Source organism: Ostrea edulis, chromosome 8 (genome assembly GCF_947568905.1).
Source record: "Ostrea edulis chromosome 8, xbOstEdul1.1, whole genome shotgun sequence".
Classification (NCBI taxonomy): Eukaryota; Metazoa; Mollusca; class Bivalvia; order Ostreida; family Ostreidae; genus Ostrea; species Ostrea edulis.
The window spans coordinates 34,219,532-34,231,521 of NC_079171.1; the positions used below are offsets into that span (position 1 = coordinate 34,219,532).

The 11,990-nt window shown below is 34.4% G+C and overlaps 1 protein-coding gene across 2 annotated transcripts; it reads left to right on the forward strand.

The window, feature by feature from the left end:
* The first annotated feature begins 2,221 nt into the window (after positions 1 to 2,221).
* LOC125662837 (uncharacterized) lies at positions 2,222 to 10,856 on the forward strand. 2 transcript variants are annotated; one of them, XM_056147406.1, is made up of 4 exons: positions 2,222 to 3,460; positions 3,571 to 3,650; positions 6,204 to 6,245; positions 7,157 to 10,856. In XM_056147406.1, exons 2-4 carry the CDS (start codon positions 3,602 to 3,604, stop codon positions 8,308 to 8,310), a joined length of 1,245 nt encoding a protein of 414 aa, XP_056003381.1. In that variant the 5' UTR covers positions 2,222 to 3,460; positions 3,571 to 3,601; the 3' UTR covers positions 8,311 to 10,856. The 2 variants fall into 2 exon arrangements, 1 of the variants encoding a protein (XP_056003381.1); XR_007365555.2 differs by having other exon boundaries at positions 2,222 to 3,650; positions 6,204 to 6,308; positions 7,157 to 10,597.
* Positions 10,857 to 11,990: the final 1,134 nt, after the last annotated feature.

Consider the following 11,990-nt stretch of genomic DNA (forward strand, 5'->3'; position numbering starts at 1 on the left):
TACGGTACATTTTTGCGAAACGTGGCTCCTGAATTTGACCTCTCCAATATCTCGCGCATTACCAAATTCGATAAACGATAACTCAAGATTAATTCAATGAATCGTTGTAACAAACCAAACTCGATGTTAAACCAAAGGGTCTAAGTCCCATGAATCTACTGAATTCTGACTAAATAAAATGTGAATGCTTTTCTGGACAGTTCTATAAAAAGTAGATCATGTAAGGGGGCTGGATTCTCCATTGCTAGTTACGTATTTTTAAAAATAACTAGTCCTGCATGGACCTGGTTGCGGTTGCTCAGTGATATATCGCTTGGTTTGTGAGCGGGAGGTCGTGAGTTAGAGCCCCGCTCCTGCCATTGCCATATCAAACCTAAGACATAAACATAGGTAGTGATTGCTCCTTTGCCAAACACTCGGCATTTAAAAGTGAGAATCACGGGTTTTTCCGATGTGACCTTAAAACCAGATATCCTGTGTTGCGGCAGATGTTGGCACGATAAAGAACCCTCATTGCTACGTCTACATCAGTAAACAATTTCCAAAGCAACGTTAATTAATGAAATCCATCGTAATAAATCAAAATAAACAATCCCTAGGATACAATACAATACAAATTAAAATTTATACAATACAAATAAAAAATATAGAATACAAATGAAAAGGATCAAATACTGCAAGGTTTGACATGCCATACATGCGGTTATTTTACTGCATGATTAAACCTATAAATAAATATTACTTTCAATGTCTAAATGATCAGTTTATATATGTTTGAAAACATGCAGAAACCAGGGGCGGATCCGGGAATTGCTGTAATAGGGGGCGCATATTTATGAGGTCTGGAGATTTTATGGGTTCTATAGGGCTTGAAATATGTCTTATGAGTAGTCATTTTTTACCATTTTCTGTCATTTTTGATAAGGTGAAATTGAAATTTTAAGGGTTTTTGGAGAAAAATGTTAGTTCTCGATCCAATAACAGTAATTCAATAAATCAAGAAATTTTGTCATTTATTTCTCCGAGAGTGGAAGATATTATTGCTTCTTTTATCATTTACATTTCTGTAAGCAAGAAACCACGATTTATCTTAAAGGGACTGGTTCACGATTTTTGATAAAAATATTTTTCATTTTTGATGGTAAACATTAAAATCATAACTCATTTAATATTGACAGCCAAAATTTTGACCTTAATGCAAGAATTAAAGCAATATTTTAGCCTTAAATCTTTGTTATGTAAACAAAGACTCGAGTCTTTTTATGTATACAAACAAACAAGTAAAATATTGATTTTGTATAAATATAAGGCATCTTAATTTTGTATAGTCACAAATTTTAACTTTTAGATGACACATTTACCCCAAACATTCTCGAAATCTGAAAGATATAATAAACTTAGATCGATATCCATTTCTTGTCAAAATTTCATAAACAATAACATACCGCAATCTTTGTTTACAAAACAAACAATCAACTCTCTAAAATGAGCTTCTGTGATAATGCATAACCTTAATTTTTATGAGAACCCTTTTAAACACATTAGACAGTAGATTTTGATCATTAAAAGTGAAAAAGAAATTTTTTTTTGGGGGGGGGGGGGGGGATCGTGAATCAGTCCCTTTAAAGGTGAGGCTTAATTTGAAAATTGTAGGGGTGGGGGTGCTGTCTGCGCCCCCTTAAATCCGCCAATGGAAACTGTTATTTCGTTCTTTCATCCTGTGGCACACATCACACCCATCAACAAATAAATGTTAATATAATAGTATATATCATAAAATTTACACAGATAGTAGATGTGTACTCATATAGATATATAGAGCATACGATTGTTCCAGATAGATATCCAAGGTGAAGATAACGAACAGTGATCAATCTCATAACTCCTATAAGCAATACAAAATAGATAGTTGGGCAAACACGGACCCCTGGACACACCAGAGGTGGGATCAGATGTCTAGGAGGAGTAAGCATCTTCATAAATACATGTGTAGATCATTATACTTATACAGAAACATGTATATATTGTTATATTTTAATAAAGACATGTGTATCTTTTATTTAGCTATACACAGATACATGTATATATCATAAAATTAGTGAAGACGTACGTATGAGCGGTCAGCACGGGACGCTTACTCCTGCTAGACACCTGATTCCGCCTCTGCTGTGCCCAGTGGTCCGTCTTTTCCCAACTCTTCATTTCGTATTATCTTTGGGATTGGAGAAATTAATCACTGTTATTTTGTTGTTGCTTTGATTGATGTATATTGTATATTTGAGTTTTCATTGTCGTTCAAACTTTTGTAAGGGGGAGGCGTTGTGTTTATTACTATTTGCACTAAATTGACCTAGATCATTATAGAGAGTCATGTTTTCTCATTGACACCTGTGACCTAGATTGTTCTAGACGTCATGTTATTTTTAGTAGAAAGATTACTTAATGGTTTCATCATGGTTTTTCAAGATTGTACAAGAAAATTCATTCCAATTAAAAATGCAATGAAATTCTTATGATAAAGAAAACTCTGGTTCGACACTTTCTATGCATTTGGATTGTCATACTGGGAACTACGATTTTGGAATTATTATTTATATGTGTGTAGATTCTGTTTGGATTTATTATTCAACTACCGTAAATCAGTACTTTGCTATTGTTACAATTATCTTTCAATTATCAATTGGAAATAAATCTTATTGTTTGATTGTCTTTTGTTGGTAAATTCTGCTGCGTTATATTAAGGGTTTGTTCTGACCCGTAACAGTACTGAGGACCTATTCTAACCCGGATCTGAATTCTGGTGTTTTTCTACAGGTTGCAATGCTTCGGGTATCTTAATCTCGACTAGTGTCATAGAGTGCCGCTTATCCAATAACACTGGGAGAAGAAGTTAACAAACAACGTGTTTGAAAAAAAGCTATCGGGGACGGATAACCTTGCCCGGGATACCATTGTATGAGGAAGACAGCAATACGATTAGCTGTCGTTAATCTTGTTAATATCAGAGTGAACTTTAATGCAGTTTTTGTATGGATATAATCACCATTCAATCCCCCCCCCCCCCCAAAAAAAAACAAAAAAAACAAAACAACAACAACAACAAGTACCTGTTAATAGTGTTATCATGGGACCGTTTTTGGAATATCAAACTCTACCATGGTAATGTGGATTGCGAAATTTTAAGTGGAATGAATTTAAAGTGGATATTTGTAAACAAAAATGTATACGGTAACAACCTTTCGTCACAGTTAGCTCCGTCCTACAATAGTCATATAGCCCCTTTTGTAAAATCCTTTGTTCATCTGTGGAGATCTTTACAAGAGGCATATATATCTGAACCTTTGATAGTGTTCAGAAATTGTCTGTGTTTTTTTATATATACATGTATTGTTTGAACATGAAGAATTTATCAATTCTACTTCCTGGAATTTCTAGTTTCATTTCAGAATAAATATGATAGGTAAGGACAATCTCACTCCTATCAAATCTTAATTTCTGTTTGATATTCAATTTTAGGCGTGGTATTACTTTATTTTTGTGTTGAAAGTATGGTATTTTTTTCTTATATAGCTGTATTTCCGCCGTATTTGAGACCAAGAGTATGGCAGATTGGAAGTACATGCATTATGATTTAAAATCCAATCAAAATAGTAAGTACATTAGAAAGGAAAGGAAAACGAATTGATAAGTAAGGAAAGATTAAAATTGATATGATTAATTTTTAGTTTAATATAAACAGGTCAAATCGACATTGGGAGAAATAGACTACGGAATATTCTATTTACCTGATCAGACAGAGGGTTCACGGTGAGCAGTTTGTGCTACTTGGAGTTCAGTGGTTTCTGGTTCCCCTCTATCTTTTTGAATTATATGAGTAAACTAAGGTAACCTATTCCAGTTGTTCGGCGTCCGTCACCGTGCGTTAACAATTGAACATGTTCAACTTCTTGATAACTACAATTACAATTCTTTTCAAAATTGATATGAAGCATCTTTGGGACAAGGAGGACATAGATTGTTTCATGCGCCCCTGCGACTTTCGTGCGAGGCAAAAACTGCCAAACATTTATCCATTTTCAAACCTCCTCTCTAAAACCAAATATGTAAAAGAAAAAATAAATACATAGTGATTTAGAGCAGGTAGGCCCCTATCAAATATTGTATGTTTCATGATCCCGAGATAGAGGTTTTGACTCCTGGGCTGGGTCAAACTCGGCAAATATAGTGCATATGTGTAAAACGTTTACCGGTACATGATATCTTCGTTAATGTTATCGATACTAGACTCAACTAAAAAGATATATAAAAGAGGTATGTATTCCCTTACCAAAATTGTAAATTTCATGATCCTAGGGGTAAAGGTTTTGATTTCAGGATGGAGTCAAAATTTTTACAATGACTATTGTCTTTATCATTTTAAAAACTAAGTTTGCTAATACAGTTTAAAATTAAATGCATATTCAGGAAAAGCAGTAAAGAATATTAAAAAAAAATGCAAGAAATTTGCAACCCCAGGGTATTTACTCCAAGATACTTAATCATATCGTGTTAATGTTACATATGGTATGTAATGTATTTCATCAGTATAGACACTTTCAACGACACTTAAGTGTTAAGAATACATCTTGTTTTATACTGTTTCCGAATATTAAAATTTATTTTAGATATTCTGAACAGGAAATATTTTCCAGATTTTGTAGTCCTTGAGACTGATAATACCTATGGGTCTCTTGTTGATCCATTGTCGGTCCTTCATATGCTTCACAGACCCCTTCAAAATAAAATCTTTGCTATCCTTTTGATCTCTGTAACATATGTATTGATAAGTCGTTCTTTGTCTAATTGCTCCGTTTGCCTGGTCGAAATCAAGATGACAACCATCCAATTATCAAAGCAAACACCCCAGACATAGCACTACAAAGTTCTTTTTCGGCTATAGACGACGACCATGTAATAAGAGTATTAATAGAATAAATGTAAAAGCCACCGGTATTGGTGGAATATCTCCCAAACTGTTACATACTGCCATGTCAATTATCGGCTAAAGTTTAAGCCAATTAATCAACCGCTCACGATCAGCATACCTTAATAAGCCAAAAATATCACAAGTGACCCCGATACACAAGAAGAATAGTTCATTAGGTAAAGATAAGCATAAACCAATAAGTGCCCTTCCAACAATCTTTAAAAGACCAAATGAAAGTCAGTTCATAACCCTTTTAAGTAATGTCTTCACTCGCTTTGTGGCAGTTTGTCAGCCAGTTGAATTGTTATGGCTAATTGAAGACTGGAAACAGGTATTGGATAAAAATGAGTAAAGGACAGCAATTAACGGGTCTCTCTAAACCCTTTAAGTGCCTTCCTCATGAATTCCAGATCAGCCTAAGAAACGTTTGATAGCTATCTCTCATAAAGAAATCAATTCGTCAAAGTAGGACACCACATCAGTGGCATGTCAAATATAATTAAAGGTGTACTACAAGGATTAATTCTTGGATCCTTACATATTAGCACATCATCAACGACCTATTCCCTTTTCTCTCTTTGTGAATAAATGCAGTTTTTGCAATTATGCAGATGATAATACTTTATCAAAATCAGACAAATCTTTAGACCAGGTTATAGCAGCACTTCAAGATGACAATGGATCTCTCATTAAATGCTTCTTCTCAAACAAAATGGAGGTAAACCTAGAAAAGTGTACGCTATCTCTACTTGCAACAAAACAAAAATCATCGTCTTTGAGTTAAATGGAATCAAACTTTCCTGTGATGATGAAGTAAAACTATCGGACATCACTATTGACTGTAAGCTTTCTTTCAACACTTACATCGTCAATACTTACAAAACGGCAACAATGCGATTGAATGTTTCTAAACGGCTAAGCAAACATCTAAGCAAATAAGCGAATTAACAATATATCATTCATTTATTGTGTCCATTTTCAGTTATTGTCCATTGATATGGCACTTCTGCACTGAGCAAAACACTCACAAAATTAAGAAGATATTGGAAAGTGATTTGAGACTTATTTATAATAATTATTAATAATACAAAAGCACTTATGGAAGCTTATCAAATCATTCAAAATTGACATAATTAAAAACCAGATTATTACAAACAACTCTGTTGACATTGTCACAAATATAGCTTAGTCGTTCAACAAGATTTAGTTGTTATAAAAAACATTCATACAATTTTAGATATACGAATACAGCCGAGATACCCAGATCAAGAACAACCAGGTATGGAATTAAATCCTTCATAGGTATGAGGCAGCAAAGCTGTGGAACTCTTTGCCAAATGATGTCAGTATTTGTTTTATCATACTATAATAAAATTATATCCTAAATTGGTGTGAGGAATTTAATTGCACATGTAGCTCATATAGACTCCGGCCATTCCTGTCTCAATCATAAAAAAAAATCTAAACCGAACATCACTGTTATCTATTTCTATTTAAGTCTGCTTCTTCTGTGCATATGTGTTTTATATGCTCCATGTATGTGTATGCATGGCTTGCGATGTCAATATACATGTATGTGTTTGTTTTTATTTAATAATTTGTCTGTTTGGTGACTGTACATGTATATGTTACATATATGTTTACGCTATATAGTCGGTTAAACAGCTTTTAAGCTCATTTTACTCGTTTGCTGTAAATAGTGCAGACTTTAAATAAAAACTACTTACTTCCTTACCTACTTACCTGCACTCCATATAATTTGATTTCAATATTATAAATATATGTATTTTTAAAAAATCGATAATGAAACAATATGTTCTTAAATACAATATAATGGATTTTGTGATTTAGTTTCCAATGGTGAAACATTTTGAGAGCACCTGTACAGAGCAATTTAGTAATATACTATACACAGATGGTACTTTCTATAATCATTGTACATTTCACTCCTTTTCTAAAGAATAGATTTTAAACTAAGATTTTCTGTTCAACACTTAGTGAAATTACTTTCCTCTTTCTAGATAATTCTTTATAATCTACAAAAGTAAGGAATTGGATGCTAAAATCAATAGGTTGACATATATCTTATACGTACCTGGACTACTATTATCGATTTGTTCTAAAATAAACGTATATTTAGAATTGACGTCTGTGTATGATAATAACGAGTTTGAACAACCTATGAAACAGGGGCTGATGCTGAGGATATCAGGAAATCAAGACGGGAAACACTTTTTCGAGAGAAGAATGGAACAACATCGAAATCGACGACAGACGAATATTCACAGATCCATGGTAGTCCAACGAAAAGAATTAACAGATCATTGGGGCCATTCACCAGGAGGCTTACTAGTATAGATATTAGGGAAGCCAACGACTCGTTACAAGAGGAATTCCCGGTTTGGTCATCACCATTCAGACACCATAAGTCTGACGACGATGGGTTTTCTCTAAAAAATTTCAAAACACAATTCGCACCAGTTGAGATCCCATCAAATCGCGTCGATACGAGGTTGCACGTTGAAAACAATTGTGTAGAAAACGATTTCTTTGTCAACCAGAGGGGAGGAATTGCATCAAAACTTTATTATAGAGAAACTCCAACATGTTCAATAGATAGAGGAATGACTGCAAATATATCAAGGACATCTGATATAAAACCTATAGTTAATATTGAACAGCTCGTAAATACAACTCGTAGCAACGATAACAAGTATCTGGAACTGTCTGGTACGTTGGCAAAACCTGGCGACGATCAAACAGAGGACGACGAAGATGAATTTTGTTATGAAACAGAGTACAAACACGCTGAATATCGTTCTGAAACAGGATACGAACAAACTGAATATATGTATAGAACAGGGTACCTTCAAAATGATATTTATAGAACAGAATACGAACAAGATAGATATGTTTATAGAATACTTCGCATTAGAGAAACTTATACGTGGGGCCTTCGTCCGAAAAACATCTCTTCAAATATTAGCATAGAGGAACATGTTGCAGAAGGAAGCAAAGGAATTGAATCCCAATACATTTCCTGTTGTAAAACGCGAAATGGCATTAGAAAACTTGGAGGAATTACGAACAAATCCAATCTGGTACGTGCTGTTGTAAAGATCAATATCACAAAGCTTAGAAAACTAAGGGGTGAGATTCAAATCGTAGATCTGACGGATACAAGAATTCGGAGAAAACATATTCGTCCTAATTCTAAAGCATGGGGTTATGCAGAAAAGTTTGAGGAAGTGATTATATGTCCCACATCGCATATTCCTCCAGAATACGTTAAATATATTGGCAAAATTCACCGTAGAAGATTTATACAAATCAATCATGTGTGATTTTAAAATACTACACGCATTGTTGTGATTTATTTGAAGCAGGACATTTTCTATGTGGAAATATCCTTCCGATGTCTGTAATGACATAACCTGTACATGTAATAGATAAAGCAGTTCTTGTGCACTAATGTTATAAAATTGCACATATAGAGGTAGTCTCTACACCGTGCGATTAAACAATGCATACACGTGTGTTACTGAACAAAACCTACACCGTGTTATTCAACAAGGAATATACTGTGTGTGATTAAATAATGCCTACACCGTGTAATTAAAGCAATGCCTACACTGTGTTATTGAACAATGCCTACACCGTGTGTGAACAAACGCCTACATCGTGTGATTAAACAATACCCACATCGTGTAATTAAAGAATGCCTACACCGTGTGTGAACAATGTCTACACCGTGTGATTAAACAATGCCTACACCGTGTAATTAAACATTGCCAACACCGTGTGATTAAAAAATACCCACATCGTGTGATTTAACAAGGCATCTACTGTGTGTAATTAAGCAATGCCTACACTGCATGATTGAAGAATACCCACACCGTGTAAGTAAATAATGCCAACACCGTGTGTGAATAATGCCTACACCGTGTGATTGAACAATGCCAACATCGTGTATGACTAATGCCTACACCGTTTTATTGAACAACGCAAAGAAAGTACTAAATTCAATTATTCATTTCATTATTCAAATATCCTATTGTTTTCTCATCTTTTTGTATTTTCAAGATCTGTAATTGGTAACGCTCACTTATTTTGGTTCCTGTAGTCTAGGCCCGTGGGCCTAATTGAATCCGTCTGTCAGCCGATACCCAATAGTCAGAAAGACTCTTAAACGTCTGAGGTCAGAATGTCAAAGGTTACGATCATCATAAGATTCTGAGTGTAGAAAACTTTTGAAGCAATATACATGTGTTGGATATTGTCCAACCAACGGACTTAATATTCAGTACTTTTAAGTGGACAAAGATAGACAGCCACACAGTTAGGAATCAGGGGCCCGTTTTACAAAACAACTTACGAAAAAGTCGCAAATCTTATATTGTATTACACAGTTATCACTTTGAATGAATGAAGTAAAACTTTTCTAAGGCTAATTTTTTAACATTTTAAAAAAAATATTTTGCATTTGGAGTGAATGATCTTACAATAAACTGGAAAATTCCATTATGTAAAGTTGGTCGCAAGTCGTAAGTTCTTTTGTAAAACGCTACAGACAGATTCACTGTGACATTAGGCGTCAAACCTAAGACGTTTGACATAGGTAGTGCTTGTTTCTTAGCCAAGCGCCCGTTTTTAGAAGTGAATGTTAAATGTCTTTTTGATATTACCTTTAAAAGAAAAATACGAACAGTTATCAACGTTCATTTCATTCTTGGATTTACGTACACCTTGAATAATTTCTACTATCGTACGATAGAAATATGCTATAACGAAATAGTACAACGAAATGATATATCCCGCAATGAAATCCATAGGCTGGTTGAATGTTTCATTCTGGAACATTACTCGAATTAGCTGCAATAATATAGCCCTATCCGATTTTTTTTAAATTCTGACGTTTTCAGGATAGGGCTACAATTCCATACGATCTCTGTAATGGTGCAAAATAATTTTACGAATAACCGACAATAAGCTCCGTGTATTAGTCCCAAATGTTGTTTACACCAACAAGTACCAACTATGTGCTCGGGCATGTCTAATAAAGGTGTTTTCCATTAAATATCATGTATATCATGCACAATTCTTCGTCTGCTCCGCCATGCTTGTTATCGTGAGATCTTGTAGGTTGGATTTACTGAAAAATGTAAACATTGAGAATCAGCGGAAATTGTAGTTACTCGAGCCATTCCGAGAAAGGAAGGAAAACCATATGGTTGCAGGAATATATTTCACTCTGCTATTCGTTTTTTAACTTGATATTATATACAAACCTTTTCGATACCGACGGTATCGCTTTCTCCACCGAACTCGTCCATTAATTTAAATACTACCTTACATGGCATATGCAAATAACTTTACAATCGGAAGTTGAAAATTCAGTACATTAAACACGGCGCACATATAAGAATCGAGAAATTGGAATATATCAAAATTGTTGAAAACGGTAGAATAGAGCCTCATAAATCGTACGTTGCAGGTTGCAAAGTTGCATAGAATACCATTTTATTTACGTAAAAAGTCAACAAATGTTTAGAATGATCGAAAATGTTGCGGGAGTAAATCACTGCCGCAGGTGCACCATTACGGAGATCATAATAAGTTGTAGCTCCCATCCCCCCCCCCCCCAAAAAAAAAAATCGGCAAGGGCTACATTATTGCAGCTATATTCGAATATAGGTCTTTAGAGAGTCAAAACAAAATTGCTCATGGTGAGTGTGACTGGTTAACAGGGGATGCTTATTGCTTGGTACCTGATCTTACCTTGGTATGTCCAGGTGTCCGTGTTTGCCCTACTCTTAATTTTGTATTTTTTATTGGAAGTATGGGATTGATCTTCACTTTTCATTGAATAAAACATTTTGACGAACTTGAACTGCAGCTCTATTTGTATCCATTTTTGTCTAGATAAGAACACGTGTTAAAAGAAAAAAATGGAGGCATGGGTTGATATATACATATTTGTTTGGATTATTCTGGTAATATAAAAAAAATTGTTGTTTGTATATTATTATACGTCCCGCTGGTGAATTTTTCACTCATATGGAGACGTCACCACTGCCGATGAAGGGCTGCAAAATCTAGGCTTACGTTCGGCGCTTATGGCCGTTGAACAGGGAGAGAGGGATCTTTATCGTGCCACACATGACCTATTCTCGCTCGGATCCCCACGGGATAAAAAACTGTGATAAATTGTCCCTCCCTATAAAACGCTATACAAGTTTTCCTACTGAATTAGACAGACGGCTAAAACACAATGAGGGTGGACTATCTGGTATCACAATGAGGTACAATGTATCAAGTTTTCTACTTATTTTCTTAAAAGTGGATATATTTTGAAACCTAAATATGATTTTTGTTGTTCTTATGAGACAAAACTTATTTCATTTAAAACATAACTTAATTACCATTAAAAACTTTCCTTGCAATTTAAAAAAAAATCCATGTTGTGGTCATTGAGATTTTATTACCAAGGAAATAATTATATAGTGTGTTTTATAGTCTGAATTCCATACTTTCAGTAACCAGCTGACTTATTACATAATTCTAGAACAATTGGGACAAGGACTTTTCTGAATATTGTAACTCCTTCATTTAATTGTATAGGGCTACGGACTCTACTCTGTACACAATGTTGTAATATTGATATTTTTACTGTTCATCAGTTTTCTACAAAACTCTTTGTAATATTACTTTTCCCAAGTGCTGAAGAATATAAAAGGAAAACATATACTATTTCATCAATCAATGTTTTCAAACCCGCCTTACAAGAAATAGGGCTAATTATTTCACTAATATAAACACAAATTTGGTATCTATTTTAGCATATGTTTTTCATAAAAGGTTGTTTGTAGTACGTGGTTTTAAGAATAAGTGCATAGTAACTCGACAATGAGAAAGATTGATAATCATGAATAATTCTAGAGTATTCCTTACAGAATACAATGTTTCGGGTACCTTAAACCCAACTAGTACCATAACGTGCCGTTTATCCACTAACAATGGAGAG

Bases quoted from the DNA above. Each gene is read 5' to 3' on its own strand.
- LOC125662837 (XM_056147406.1), top strand. From the start codon at position 3,602: ATGGCAGATTGGAAGTACATGCATTATGATTTAAAATCCAATCAAAAT. The intron at 3,651-6,203 runs GTAAGTACATTA...ATACAATTTTAG, and splicing joins TTTAAAATCCAATCAAAATA to ATATACGAATACAGCCGAGA. The intron at 6,246-7,156 runs GTATGGAATTAA...CCTATGAAACAG, and splicing joins CCCAGATCAAGAACAACCAG to GGGCTGATGCTGAGGATATC.